The sequence below is a fragment of the Gekko japonicus genome, unplaced genomic scaffold, assembly GCF_001447785.1.
Source record: "Gekko japonicus isolate JY-2015 unplaced genomic scaffold, Gekko_japonicus_V1.1 scaffold757, whole genome shotgun sequence".
NCBI lineage: Eukaryota > Metazoa > Chordata > Lepidosauria > Squamata > Gekkonidae > Gekko > Gekko japonicus.
The window spans coordinates 463105-478890 of NW_015162500.1; the positions used below are offsets into that span (position 1 = coordinate 463105).

Below are 15786 nucleotides of genomic sequence, written 5' to 3' on the forward strand. Positions count from 1 at the left end.
GTAGATTTTCCAGGTTGTATTATGGCCCTGGTCTTGGCATTGTAGGACCTGATGTTTTGCCAGTAGCTGTGACTGGCATCCTCAGAGGTATAACACAGAAAGATGGAGTCCCTTGACACAGAGAGTAGTCCATCTTTCTGTGTTATACCTCTGAGGATGCCAGTCACAGCTACTGGTGAAACATCAGGTCCTACAATGCCGAGACCAGGGCCATACAACAACCTGGAAAATCTACAACAGCTAATTTCTGGGAATTGTCCCTATGATCACACCACACGTATCATAGTTGTTTTCCTGCTCATGGGGTTATCCTTGCAAGAATTTCTATCCAGAGAGGTACTGCAGCATAATGGCTGTGAGCTGAGAAAGCTCACTCCGGCCAAGAAATGTATATATCTGGCCTTGCTGAACATGTGGACAGATTTGGTGTTTTGAAAACAGGGGGGGGGCAACCAAAAATGGTTGCCATGGAGGAAAAAGTGTTGGGAGATTCAATGCAAAGAGTCCTCCAACGATGGAGGCACCTATTTCCAAATGCCCTGCAGGCACAAAGATGATGCCTCCTGGGCTTTTCTGAAGCAGCTCCTGCTCCACAGGGATGGAAGAAAGCCCTCTGCTTTGGGGAAGAGATGCTTTTTAAAACAGGGGAGTGGCCACCCAAAAACACATTAGTGCCCATGGCGGGTATCATGTTGGAGGATCATTGTACTTGGCTAAACCTCTGTTCTCTCATGCTGCAATATGAAAATAATACTGGTTTGCTATACAGAGTAGATGTAGGGTTTTCTGAAAGAATGTATGTTTTGGGTGGCAGGGATGCCACAGCTTGCAGAAGCACTGTGTATGCTTGGGAGTGGGGCAAGCATGAGTTCGCATACCCTGCTGATGTGATGGTTGCAGTGTCACCTGACAAAACAGTGGCATGAAGCCACTATCATGGGTCATCGGAGATCAGTGCCTCTTAGCAATAATCCCCGAAGTGGACAACGATAAGCTTGTTCTGGGTTCAGCTACTGCAGGGCAACTGAGATTGACCCACAGCACATTCCACGGGTTTATGATGCAGCTACCTTGCAGAAGCCAAGCAGGTCTGAGAGTAGTCAGTGGTTGGATGAGTGACCCGGGAACCCCATATACGGTGCCTTGAGTTCCATGACACAACAGGGGAGATGATTCAATAATAGATGGGAGATTGATGCATGTCAGCATCGACAGGCACTGGAAATCACAGCAAAAGAAACCACAGTGCAGAACTGGTGTTTCTCTACCTGTGTCTCGGGTCTGAATGATTTTGCTTGAGAAAGCTTTCCTTCAAATGTACCTCTGCTTCTAATGTATCCCCCTTCCTGGATAAAGCTCCCTTTGCTTATGCATCCTAATTCTTCTTCACTTTCTCCAGTAGTGCTAATCCCCGACCCTGTCCTCTCTCCTTGTTTGCACAACCCACGCACATCTGCAGGGCTAAGGTCTGATTCCTTCGTGCATGTTGATTAAAGCCTGGTGAAAACTCTTGTGTTTGATGTGACAGTGGATGACAAGAACACTCTATAATGATAGTCGTCCCCCCCCCCGATGAATCATTCACACATGCAAGTCATCACTTGAGGTTGCATCAAGTGATGACAGTCCATGCATGTGTGTGAACCTGTCCCTTAGGCAGCATGACCTTTCCCATTCTGTTTTGCTCTGATCTTCCATTTGAAAGCCTTCTTGACTTGCTTCTTCTGGGTGCAAGAGAGCCGTGGGTTGTGGAGCAGGTTCCACATCAGCTAGATTTCAGCGACCTTCAGGCTGTGGACTACCATGAGGTCCTTGTAAAAACAGGGATCAAAAGTCTGCAAGTGAGGGGCGGCAGAAGGCTTGGTGATGCCAAAAGTCTTGAATCCCTCGTGCATGACGGGCTTCAGGTTGATCCTTTGCAGGCACATGCCCAAGAAGACATCGTCAATGGGGAACAGCTCCACCTCCCCACAGGCCCGAGAGAGTTTCTTCATGGTACTGCAGGACAGTAAGAACCCACCACCCCCTGCATAGGCTGGATACATGCCTAGCCCGTACATAGACTCTGGGATATAGTACTTGCTCTTCCGCACTCGGATAGGATGTGCATTGTAGATGATGTCCCCAACAAAGAGGTCCTCAGAGGGATCTTGCTTCTCCAGGAAGTTGACGATATTTTCCACATTAACGAAAACATCGGCATCGCCTTTGAATATGAACTTGGCGTTGGAGCAGAACTCTTCCGCCCAGCTTAGGAAATGTATCTCTTTCAAGGTCAAGTTGAAGAAAGTGTCCTGGAAGCCCCACAACAGGACGTCCCGGTACATCTGGCTCTCTTGACGGACAAGAGTCTCCCACATGGGCAGCGATGTCTTGTTCTTTGGGACCCCCAGGAGGAAAACCCTTTGCACCTGTGCTCCATTGACGGGCCCTTCTCTCCCCCAAGTTTTCCGTACAACCTCACGGCGGTCGAAGTCCTCCACCAGTGATTTGATGGCGATGAGCAAGAAGGGGCCACCTGGGTTTGTCCTGCACTTCTTTGGCTGATTAACAAGGAGTTCAAACTTCCGATTATCTTTGTTTCTAAGGTAACCCTTAAAATCAAAAGCAGAATGTGTCAAGGGTGCCAGAGTGGTAGTCAAGTCCTCTTGGATTTCCACCTTGGCACGTTTCACTTCTGAGATAGTTCTGGGCTTTGCTGCTGTCGCTCCTGCATTCAGCCGTTGCTGGAGGGCTGCAGGAATGGGGAAGATCCGGGAAGTTGCTGGTGGCTTTCTCTGGCCGTTCGCCTTTTCTTCTCTAACGGAAGTGTGGCCCAGCTGTGAATAGAGCATGGTGCAAAGAGCTACCACCAGGAACAGTGTGCAGATTGCATCACCTTTGAGTTGAACTCTCATTGTTTCCACCGATCTCTACGGAACATCAGAGTTTGCATTAGGGAAACTGCCTGCTGGCCCCCTCCATCTGCAAAGGAAGAAACAAGATATCAGGACAGTGTGCATAGCATCACCTGCAGAGTTTATAAACGACTAACCGATTTTAAGTGTTTGGGGGAAAGTAGACGAGAACAGCGGTGAACTTGCTCCATTGTCGAGTTATGCATAGCTGCACTCTGCACTCCCCCATGTTCAAGGAAGAACACACCATTGATAGATGGTTTTGGCAGAATAACCATGTTAATCTGTAGTAGAAGAACAAGATTTGAGTCCAGTAGTGCCTTAAAGACCAACAAGGTTTCCAGGGTATAAACTTTGGAGAGTCAAGGCTCCCTTTACGAAGTACAATGATCAGAGATTGCAAAGAATATGGCGCATAACACACACACACACACAATCTTTTCCTTTCTTACGCTCCCAGTGTCGTGTAATCTCTCCCCGCAATTATTATTTTGTTCATCTTATTTGTTTATTATAATACATTTATGAATCATCCAGTCCCATAGGGCTCTAGGTGATATATAACATAGTAAAACATTAAAACTATAAAATAAATACAAATAGTCTTAATACTGCCTCTAATCATTCAATACATTAATATAAAAAAAAAATCAAGTGGCGAAATTTGCAGATTTCCCTGTGTCTGGCCTGTGATCACCTCATGGGTGTGTTTGGGGGGGAGGAACTGAAGACCCTGAGGAGAGGAGGGAAGAAGGTGCCACCCTAAGGTGTAAACTGTCACTGTCCTCAACCAAAAGCCTGGTGGAGCATCTCTGCCTTGCAGGCCCTACGGAATTGCCTAAGATCCCGCAGGGCCCTGGTGGTATTTGGCAGAGACTTCCACCAAGTTGGGGCCAGGACTGAAAAGGCCCTGGCCCTGGTCGATGACAGCCAGATATCTTTAGGGCCAGGGATCACCAGCACATTGTTATCCGAAGAGCATAGCGTTCTCCTGGGGACATATTGGAGGAGACAGTCCCAGTAGCACTTTTGTTTGGTAATACTGCCAGTACTCAGCATTTGTATGGCCCATTCTCTTTTCAAACTGCTTCACATACAGAGGTCATTTCCTGCAGGAGCGCACAGGAGCAGAGCTCTGGCAGTAAAGAGCCCAGGGGGTGGGCACATGCAACAAGCCCCACCCCCTGCTCCCAGCAGCCTTCAGTCAGAGCAAGAAGCAGCCAGGTAAGTTGCAGAGCTCCCCCTGGCCCCTCGTTCCAAAACAGTCCAGTGGCACCTTTAAGACCAAGTTTTATTCGGGTACAAGCTCTCCCTCCTCTGCGAGGACAGATCTGCATGTCGCCCCCCCCCAAGAGCTAGCAATCCAAAACAGTCCAGTGGAGCCTGAGCGGTGGGTGTTGCCTTCTGACACACTTCCGGTGGATGTCTGGGGGCGTGGCATATGCAAATAAGTTATGCTAATGAGTTATGCTAATGAGCTCCTGCATCTCTTTGTCTACAAAATGATCCCTGATTATCATGGTAATCTATGTAGGACATTTGTAATGTGTTTTAAGCCACCAGGCATGCTCCAGTGATATGCAGGAAAGGTATCCCCTTATTTTTTAAAAATCATGTTTTCTATCCTGCCTTTCTTCCAAAGAACTCAGGTGTGCATACATGGTTGTAAAGAGATTGTACTCACCAGTACAATCTTTTCCATCACAGGAGCTCCCAGATTCCCAGCTGGGTCTTCAAATCAAACAAATGAATGGAAAACCAGTGATTTCTTCGTAGCTAACTGAAACTTCTATATGGACCTAGGCAGGGCTATTTTTGGGCAGGAACGCACAGGAACGGAGTTCCGGCTGGCTCCTGAGTTGGCCACGCCCAGCAGGAACTCATTAGCATAATAGGCCACACCTAACAGCAGAAACTCATTAGGACTGGCTACATTAGGGGTGTGTGGCCTAACATGCAAATAAGTTCCTGCTACAAAAATGCCCTGGGTTTTGCCAACAAACAAAAACAGAATAACAAGACAAAGGTGGGTGTGGCTGGATGACCACACTTCTGGTAACATGGGGGTGTGGCCTATGCCAATGAGCTGTGCTATCAGGGGTGTGGCCTAATGTGCTAATGAGTTTCTGCTGTTGGGTGTGGCCTATTATGCTAATGAAGTCCTGCTGGGCTTTTTCTTCAAAAAAAGCCCTGGACCTAGGAAAGCCCGAGTGTCTTTGTGTATTTTGGTGTCTATGAATTGTTAGTACTAGAAATGTGTAACTTGAATAAGAAGGACTCTTTGAAAGGCCAGAAGCATTTCCCAACTTATAGTGAGCAGCTTCCTTGATTCTTTTACTTCCCTCATCCCCACAAGCAGCCTTGCTCAGATTTTTGCCCATTCGATATTGAACGAGTGCTCTTTAGAGAGGCATGTCTGTATATATGTTTGTGATGCTGGTCAGGGGGACCTTTTGGCACAAGAGACGAATGTTGTTCCTACTCAAATAGGAGAAGGAGGAGGAGGAGAAAAAGAAGAAGAGATTGGATTTATATCCTGCCCTTCTCTACCCGAAGGAGTTTCAGAGTGGCTTACAATCTCCTTTCCCTTCCCCTCCCCACCACAGACACCCTGTGGGGTAGGTGGGGCTGAGAGACCTCTCTCGAGAACTGTCCTTGGGAGAACAGCTCTGAAAGAACTTGTAACTGACCCAAGGTTACACCAGCTGGCTGCATGTGGAGGAGTGGGGAATCAAACCCGGTTCTCCCAGATAAGAGTCCACACTCCTGACCCATACACCAAACTGGCCCCTCTGATGCACAAGATACACAATTCCATCTCCAAGACTCCACGTCACCTTCTGAAAAGGACCCCAAGCTCCAGTGCTGGTGAGGCCCAGCTCCATTCAGGCTGACTTTCTTCCCTTGCAAATGTCTGTTTTAATTTCATATGCTAATGACAGCCTTGGACAGTATTCCTGGCTCCTTCTGCTCTGTTTAATTTTATAAGCTCAGGCCTTGGAAGAAACTGTAAGCGATGGAAACCCATATTTTCCATGACTTACAGATTTAGCTTGCCAATATTTTGCAAGTTGGCCACCAGCTTTATATACAAAAGCCAACAAAATCATTCAGGGATTGGGCCGGAGCCCGGAACCTCTTCTTGCTGTCTCATTTCTGGGAGGGAAAGACTGTTGAAATACCACACAAAAGAAATGGAGCACAGCCAAAGTAGAGATTTCTGCTCTAGGAAAGATCCGTGGCATTCTAGGTTCGGAGGGGGGGGGGTATAGACTTCCTGCAGGTGCCAGATCTGGGGACATAAGGTTAATATGTGGACAGGCAAGCACAAAATCTCAGCGTTACTACCTGTTCCCTTTTGTGTTTCATTAGCACTATCTACAATAAACGTGAAGATGGACATAATTTTTTTTTTAATTGAAGGAACTGATTATGGAAACTCTCTCATGGCAATTAGGTCAAGCGTTCCTTTTATCTTCAGAGCTGAGTCCCATTCAGGGATAGGGATGGGCACGAACCGGCTCACATACTAAAGTTTGTGACAAATTTTGGCTGGTTTGTGGTTTGCAAAGTGCGGTTCATGGTAGGTCAACCAGTATTAACTTTCCATGAACTTTTAAGTAGTTCACAGAGGTCTGTTCTTGAGAGGATACAGATAAAGTAATTATCATATGGCAGTGAGTGTAGTATAGCCAGGAGATCCAAAGATTGTCTGGCAGCCTGAAACTCTCGCTCTTTTTGTGGCATGTTAGGGTTACTTTTGGAGGCTGAGAGAACTGTGACTGACCCAAGGTCACCCAGCTGGATGCATGTGGAGGAGCAGGGAATCAAATCTGGTTCTCCAGATTAGAGTCCGCTGCTCTTAACCGTGACAACACACCAGCTCTCTGAACAGACTGTCTCCACGCAATCTAAATGTTTACCAAACTTCAAAGCAATGGGTGGCAGAACTTGGAGGGCATGTCGAAGAGCATCTGGGGGAGGTCCCCTGTGACTTTGATGTCTCTAGCTTGCACAGGATCTGTTCTGTGCACTCCTGATCCTGCACCTGTTAAAACAACGGCCTGTCATTTCCCCAGGGATCACTTTCGGGGGGGCACCTTCTTTGGGGGCCTCTAACTTGGACCCTGTAAATCCAATCCTCACCAAAATCGGAGGGCAGGTAGAGGAGAGTCAGCTGGAGATCCCCTCAGAGTTTGGTGTCTCTAGCGTGTCGGGGGAGGGGTTCTACCATACCAGAATCCGAACCAGTTTGTTTGACTCCTAAAAGTTTGTGACAGTTTGTAGTTCATAAACCGGGCATGCCAGGAGCCGAACCACATTTCCCGAGTTTGTGCCATCCCTAGACAGGGACAAAAAACCCCTCCAGTTCTGCATATGCAATAAAAACTGGCACTGGATGGTATCAAAAGGCTAGTGTCCGTGTTGTCACCAGTGTTCCCTCTAAGCTGAGGTAGTGTGTCACCGTTTTTTAGCCTCTGGCTCACAGATTTTTGTCTTATCTCAGGAAGGATGGCTCCGGAGCAAACTGATTTATGCAGTAGCCAAATCGCTCGCTCACAACTTGAATGTCTGTAGCTCACAAAGTAGAATTTTTGCTCACAAGACTCCACAGCTTAGAGGGAGCACTGATTGTCACCAGGGGTCATTTCATAGAAAAAGAGGTGCAGGAGCTCATTAGCATAACTCATTAGCATAATTTATTTGCATATGTCACACCCCCTGACATCACCGGAAGTGTGGCAGAAGGCAACACCCACCGCTCAGCCTCCACTGAACTGTTTTGGATTGCTAGCTATGGGGGGGGGGGGACCTCAGCCTGCCACAGAGCGAGCCCAATTTGTGGCATTTTTAAACAGCAGAAACTCATTAGCATATAAGGCACACCCCTGACAGCACAGCTCATTAGCACATTAGGCTTCACCCCCATGTTACTAGATGTGTGGTCATCCAGCCACACCCACCTTTTGTTTCTTATTCATTTTACCTTGTTTGTTGTCCAAACCCAGGGCTTTTTTGTAGCAGGAACTCCTTTGCATCTTAGGCCACACACCCCTAATGTAGCCAGTCCTAATGAGTTTCTGCTGTTGGGTGTAGCCTATTATGCTAATGAGTTCCTGCTGGGCGTGGCCAACTTGGGAGCCAGCCGGAACTCCGTTCCTGTGTGTTCCTGCCCAAGAATAGCCCTGGCAGTATCCAGTTTTTGATCAAATACCTTATATATCTGTCATTAATTTTATAAGAATAATAAAAAGATACTCTTCACTGGGCCTGATACTAGCACTAATTATAAATCCAATGAACTGTTCTTATGAAAGAATGAAAGCCTGGGAGAAAAAAGAAATGCGGATGAATGCTTTATAACATTTAACAGTGTCAGCCAGGATTTCTGTACACGTGAGCCGTTTGCTCAACAGTTCCCCTGGCAGGCAGTCAATCGCTCCCCCAATTAAAGCTTTCAACCCTAAGGGCTTTACCCTTATCTATGGCCCCTTAAAGGCTAACCAATTTATTGCTGTAAAAGGTTTCTTGGGCCTTGAGCCCACTTTGTCAGATGCAGTGAAGTGAATCCTTCGCCAGCCAGATAGTTATACTGTGAGAGCAGGAAGGAAGGAAGGAAGGAAGGAAGGAAGGAAGGTTGTCAGTGAGGGGTTGTTGGAGATCCTCCGCTTTTAGCAATTATCCAACAATGGCAAATGTTAAGCCTGTTGGGAGTTCCTCTCTTGCTAAGCCACTGGGATTTATATCTTCACACTGTTCTTCTATAAAGTTGCACATTTCCCCCCCCCCCAAAAAAAAGATTTGACAGTATCTTCTGGAAGTAATGCAAGGCTTGTTTGGGTGGTTAAGCATTTGAGGATGGTGGTGGAGGAAGGCCGTCTTTCCATGACTAAACTTAAAAAATATTTTCAATGTCATTTCCTCCAAGAGAGAAGTGAGAGACAGCATGATTTAAAAATCCAAATGAATGCATGGGGATAAATCTTGTAGACCCGTTCTGCTAATGGAAGTGCCTTTCTCCAGTGAGTAGAACCTTCCCTTGAGGCAATATACCATTTCCGGGGGGGGGGCTCTTTCCACGAGAGCAGGGGTGGCCAAACTGTGGATTGGGAGGCACATGCAGCTCTTTCACACATACCGTGTGGCTCCCAGCAGGACGGCTGGGGAAGCGAAGGGGAGGCATGCCTCTCCAATTGGTCTTCCCTTCTGCTTTCTTTCTTTCCACCTCTCCCTCCCCCCCCATCTCCTCCCGCCCTCCTTCCCACCTCTCTCTCTCCCCTCCCTTCCCATATAAAGTTAAATATCATTATCAATATCTGTTTCTACCCCTTTTGCTTTAATTCTTGGCAGTCTCGTTTAATGTTGATAAAAAGCGAATTTGCTTATTTTCCAATAAAAACGTGTGGGTTATATATTTATTCATGCCTTGCAGCTCTCAAATATCGGACGTTTATTCTATGTGGCTCTTACGTTAAGCAAGTTTGGCCACCCCCGGTCTAGAGGAAGGTGCCCCTGCTAGCAGATCTGATCTATGTGAGCCACCTTAGTAGATGTACCGGTAATAGACTTTGTTCCCATTGGTTAACTTCTGTTGCTTCGCTTACATCCTGCAGGCGGATTCTAATGGCGCCTTTTCATGTCCCAACTGGTATGTCCATCCCCATCCGCTCTGGATCCAGCCTTGCTTGGCTGGACACATCGAGTTGGATTCATCCAGGTTTCTACTGGCGATAAAGGAGAGAGGGGTCCCCTTTGACCCCCCAAAGAAGACTATGACTTTTATAGGTATGAAAGTCAGGCAGGAAGAAGGGTTGTAATAAAGAGGAGAACTGGACAAGATAGACTGTGAAAGCTGGCTGGGTCCCACCTGTTGTGTGAATCATCCGACTGAAGCACAAGCTGTGCCTGCACGCACCAGTCTGCCAATTCACACTGGGAAAGCTCTGGTTTCTGCTTGTGTCAAATCTGGATGAAGGAGGCTTCCAGAGTGAGAGTCTGGATGTCGATAGCGGAGCTCTGCCTCCCCGCCCGACAGCCCAGCCAGGTGACTAGAGGGTTACTGCTGCTCTGCAGCAAGACGTGAGCTTGGACAGTTGAGTTTAGCATTCCAGTTGGCAGACTTCCTTGTTGGCCGAGTGTTGTGTCCGCTGACCGCCACCGGAGGTCAGCGCACACTCCTGAGCTTCAGTCCGGCACAACAATGGGACTAGGATTCTAGTCCCTCCACTGGGGGGAACCAATGGGACCTTGGCGGGAGATTCAAACCCACCAATGGGACCAGGGGAAGCCCCTGGACTGTGTATATAGTTGGCCTGCCGGCCGTTAGTCTTTAGTCTTGTTGTGTACCAGTAAAGCCATGCTGATCACTACATCAGTCTCCGTGCTTTCTTTACGCGTCTAACCCACTACACTTCACCGAGTTTCATAGCATAGCAGTGTTTTCTGACGCTAAGCGGTGATGAATATCTCTTTAGCATTTATAAAGAGGTCTGCTGGGACCATTAGCAGGATTTTGACCAAGCTTTAGCGCTTCTTGTGCCGCATTGTATTCTTTCCCCTCAAATGTGCATTGCCTCCTACATACCCAAGATGCAAGGAATCATTTCTGTGACCTGGCTCCTTCCCACCCCTCTGTCTGTCACTACAGCCTTTTATAAAGTCTGGGAGATCGATAGGTAAAGAAGCGATGTGAGTTACTGCCAGATTGACCCGTTTGGGAAGCGATTAGTCATAACTGGGGGAAAGTTAAGAAGAGTTAGGGTTAGGTAAAGGTTTCCCTTGCTCGAAAGCCAGTCGAGTCCGACTCTAGGGTTGCGGTGCTCATCTCTGTTTCAAAGCCGAAGAGCCAGCGCTGTCCGAAGACGTTTCCGTGGTCATGTGGCCGGCATGACTAAACACCAAGGCGCACGGAACGCTGTTACCTTCCCACCGAAGTGGTACCTATTTATCTACTTGCAATTTCTTGCTTTCAAACTGCTAGGTTGGCAGGAGCTGGAACTAGAGTTGGGAGCTCACTCCATCATGCGGCACCCGGGTCTTGAACTGCTGAACTACCGACCTTCCACAACAATGTGCTGGTGATCCCTGGCCCTAAAGATATCTGGCTGTCATCGACTAAACACCAAGGCGCACGGAACGCTGTTACCTTCCCACCGAAGTGGTACCTATTTATCTACTTGCAATTTCTTGCTTTCAAACTGCTAGGTTGGCAGGAGCTGGAACTAGAGTTGGGAGCTCACTCCATCATGCGGCACCCGGGTCTTGAACTGCTGAACTACCGACCTTCCACAGCCTGCAGTTCAGCGTCTTAACCACTTGAGCCACCGCAGCAGTTAGGGTTACGGTTATTTTAATAAAGTATGTGTGTGTGTGTGCGCGTGCACACACACACACACATATTAAAAACAGCTCTTAATTCATGTGCTGGTTTCTTTGTATGCAATATTGTATGCAACATTGGCCTACTAGTACATCTTCCATCTGGCTAACAGGTCAAGGGCATGCAAATATCTTATACACAGCAGCAATCATGGGGATTTAAAAACTCTTTAAGAAGATGCTGGGGCTATGTCTAAACCAACCAACATTCTTTTGTTCATGATCAGCAGAAAAGCCTTGTACGCGTGCAGCTCCATCGCAAATGCAAGAGAGAACCTCACAATTCCCAGCTGCGAACCAAAGAAGATGGCCAGACTCAGTTGTTGCTCGATGCTGCAGATTGCCTTCCACGTGGCTAAATGGTTAGTACTTGGATGGGAGCCCACCAAAGAAGTTGAGGGTCCCTACACAGAGGCAGGCAATGGCAAACCACTTCTGTTCATCTTTTGCACTGAAAACTCTACGGTCACCATAAGTCGGCTGCAACTTGTTGGCAAAAAAATTAAAAGATTCAAATCCCCACCCTAACATGAAAGTAATGGGGTGATCTTAAGGCAATTGTTCTCTCTTGGCTTAACCTACTTCACAGGGTTGCTGTGTGGATCAAATGGAGGGGAGGGGCCATGTATACCACCCTGAGATCCTAGGAAGATGAGTGTGATCAAAACAGACAAAATAGACAAATTGGAATGCTTAGAATAAGATCTTGCCCAAATGAATTGAAATGTGCAGATCATCAATACTGCAACCACTGTATATTTCACGTTAACTTTCCAACAGTTTGGTCTATAAAATTAACTTGCATTTCTTTCCCCGTACTGAAGAAAAAAATCCCACCTTCCCAGAGACTTTCATATATTTACAATGCAAAGCTTAGAAAGGGCCAGCACCAGTTCTGGTTATTCAGTGGATTGAATTTTACATCCCCCCCCCCCAATATAGTGCTATTAAAATTGAAGCTGCCATAAATAAATTTAAGCCCACCTCAGTTCCGTGCTACTATGCCATATACCCTAAAAATACATTTAGGGGATCAAATGGTATTACTACACCTAAAGGGTTGAATCCAGCTTGCCTTTTAATGCGATCTTGCACAGTTCCCCTCCTTACCACAGCCCACCTCCTCCCACATGGCTTTTGGGCATGCAGCTCCCATGATCCCCAGTGCAGCCTTTTTGGTGGTCAAACAGGACTTCTTTCTTTCTTCCCCAGCAGAAGAACAAAGGACCTGGCTAGCTCCAACCTGCTGTTTCCATGATGCCTCAGAATTCATCTCCCATATTCCAAAAGCAGAAATCAAGCCGCCAAATGCATTTGTTCAACTTCTCTGCTTTGATACTTCTGCCACACAAACAAGCTAGGGAGACCTCAGGGTAAATCTTTTGCATCCTCTGTGGTGTAAGGGGAATCCAGTTAATGCTGTTCTCCTTCTTGTATGGCAAACCAAACCACAGTCAGCTTCGGAGCCCATCCATACCTCTGCTCTGTGAAGCAAAAGGCAGCCAGTTTGGCCCTCTGGGCTGCATCTGGAATTGCCCAACAAAGAGCTCTAAACAAGGAGTAAATAATCAGCTGTTCCAGGATTCAGATCCTATTACTTGGCATTTAAAGCACACCACTGGGGTACTGTTTCAGTATCTTTCCAAGACGGGCAGGGGACAGAGAGAAGAGGGAGAATTCTATATTGCAGGGGTGCAAAACGTACCACCAAGGGATCACATGCAGCCCACCAATCTGGTCCAGCCCTGCTACCAATCTGGTGGGTCAGCAGGCATTGCTGGGCTGTGTGCCCACTATTGGCTATGCCTCTGAGCAAGGGCCAGCTCAGAATCTTGGGGTAGCTCAATGCCAATGAAGCAATGCTCAAAGAAGCACCAACATCTGGAATCTCCCCCCCCAAAAAAATGCTAACAACAAACCAAGTGGAGGTCTACCTTCTTTGCACAACCCCAGGGCAAACTGAGGCTGTGTTAACCTGCAATTCACAATGGAGCTATGAAATGAGATTGTGACATTCATATTTGAGCTAAACCCACCCCCCACCCCACCCAGCAACGCGAACCCTGAGATTCATACGGTGACCTAATGATGTCATGGTGCAGGACCTTGTGATGTCATACTTTCACAATATGGGCCACTTATTTCCAGTCAAGGTCAGTTCTGGTCCACATAACTGGGTAGCTGCTTGATTGAAAAGGGTTAAGGGAAGATATCTCAACCAGGTAGATCTGGAGTAGCTCCAGATCTGCTCCTTTACCTTACCTTTAATAATGGTTAATTCGCCAGCAATATGTAATCTGTGCCAGAGAAGGCTTATTTTATTTTATTGGCAGAGGTAATAATAATAATAATAATAATAATAATAATAATAATAATAATAATACTTTCAATTTATTGATCGCTTTTCCCCATCCATGCAGGCTCAGAGCGATTTACAGTTACTCAGAGACAATGGACTAACAATATATTCGTGGGGGATAGGGAAGACAACATACAATATTTAATCACACACATATTGTAGCTGTACTTTAGAAACAACCTCTTTTAAGTCCTTCGGGAAATGATTCTGCACCAAGGAAATATTTATTATATAGGCAATGAGAGCTCATATTCCCCCTCCCCCAAGATTTGACCAGCCATTAAGGGCAAGGGTGAAATTCACAGGTGGTAGTTTTTAACACCCAAGACCCTACTAGTATCAGTCACTGAAAACTCACAGGCGAATGCCGCAGACTCTCTGACTCCAAGAGCTACAATCAGCGGTATTGAGCGTGAAAGCAGTTTTTGGTCTATGGAGGCCCCATGTTTGTTTGTAAAAGCTAAGCCAGCTGTGATTAACCTCTTGGTGGTGGAAGTACCATCATCTTGCAGCCAACCTATGGCAACCCCTCATGGGGTTTTTGGGGAGAGGGAGAGGGGGAGAGAGAGAGAGGGAGGAAACTGAGATAAACATACAGGCTTTGGGGACCTGTTTTGCTGTTGTCTGTATGCACTACAATTTGAAATTAGTCCTCCCAAGCTGTTGACTTAAGTGCCTTGTATGATCTATGAACATTCTGATAGAGGAGGAGTTTGAAACTGCCAGCCCCATCTGGGTCTGGCCCTTATGGGCTATGTGGTTCGCAGAGAAGGAAGGGGGTCAGTAGGGAAGGGAGTGTGCAGAAGTGCCGGCCACATAGCCATGGAAACGTCTTTGGACAGCGCTGGCTCTTCGGCTTGGAAATGGTGATGAGCACCACCCCCTAGAGTCGGATTCGACTAGCTTTTGAGCAAGGGAAACCTTTACCTTTTTACCATCAAGTCACAACTGACTTATGGTGATCCCAGTAAGGGGCTTTCAAGGCAAGTAAGAAGCAGAGGTGGTTTGCCACTGCCTTCCTCTGCAGAGTCTTCTTTGGTGGTTTCCCATCCAAGTACCGACATCACTTAGCTTCTGCGATTTGATGAGCTTGGGCTATACCATTCTGCCTCCCCTTCCGTGGAAGTGTCACCCAGCGGAAATAGGGAGCCCTCCCAAAGAAGGTCAGATGAATTATCCCACAGCTGGAAACGAACACAAATCTCTACCTAGGGAGGTCTTTTTCAATATTTTCACCTAATGGGGGGGGGGGGGGGGAGGGATGCTTGCAATGTTGTTCACATAGAAACTCTCCCTTGTGTATACCCACTGCAATGTGTTGTGCACAATAATCTGTACCATGACATTTAATAAGAATCACGATGCCGTGGGAGAAAGGTGTTCTTCCTTCGTCTATAGGGCAAGATGAGTGAGTGTGGGTGACACAGGAATGCTGAGGAAGGGAGGGGGGGAATCCGGGCTTCTCAGAACTTGTAAATGAACCAGCATTCTTGTGCAAAGCAAGAAAAGAGCCAGCCTTGTATAGCAAGATGGAGAGTCAGTGAGCTGGGTTGAAAAAGCCAAAAGCGTTTAGTTCTGCCACAAAAAGATGCAGAGGAGGATAAAGCTAGAAACAAGAGTGAGCTTTCAACCAGGTTTGTAGCACACTCCCCAACCAAGCAGAAAGACTTCGTACTTACATCCAATGCAATCGTTTCAATACTGTATGCCTTCGGTAATGGTTGGCCGGGTGGCTGCCAAGTAAGCACATCTGGATTCAGTTAGTTCTGGCATTCCTCAGCCTCTGAACATATAGCCCAGGGAAGCCTTGCAGAGTTAAATAACCGTGGCTCCCCTTTTTGTTCTAGAGAGCATTCAGAAGGGGCAGCCGTGCACCCCTTCCGCGCGCAGGATCACAGGCAAATGTGGCTTATTTCTTGTGTCCAGAAACTTGCTGGTGGGGGTAGGAGGCTGGAGGAAATTTAAAAAACCCTGTCTGAATTAAGAAAAGGAACTCAACCGGACTCCAAGAGCTAGTCACATGACCTGTGCAGATGTTTCAGTCCAAGAGTTGGAACAGTCACGGCGTACACGTGATACAGATGTTCGGCAGCACAAAGGGGGCCGGCTTAAGAATGCATGTGCTTGGGAGGGTGCATTTCCATGTGTGCG

The 15786-nt window shown here is 47.1% G+C and overlaps 1 protein-coding gene across 1 annotated transcript; it reads right to left on the reverse strand.

The window, feature by feature from the left end:
* Positions 1–288: 288 nt before the first annotated feature.
* On the reverse strand, positions 289–15545 carry B3GNT9 (UDP-GlcNAc:betaGal beta-1,3-N-acetylglucosaminyltransferase 9). Its single transcript, XM_015406108.1, has 2 exons — positions 15315–15545; positions 289–2964 (listed from the first exon to the last, which is right to left on the reverse strand). Exon 2 carries the CDS (start codon positions 2895–2897, stop codon positions 1770–1772), a length of 1128 nt encoding a protein of 375 aa, XP_015261594.1. The 5' UTR covers positions 2898–2964; positions 15315–15545; the 3' UTR covers positions 289–1769.
* Positions 15546–15786: the final 241 nt, after the last annotated feature.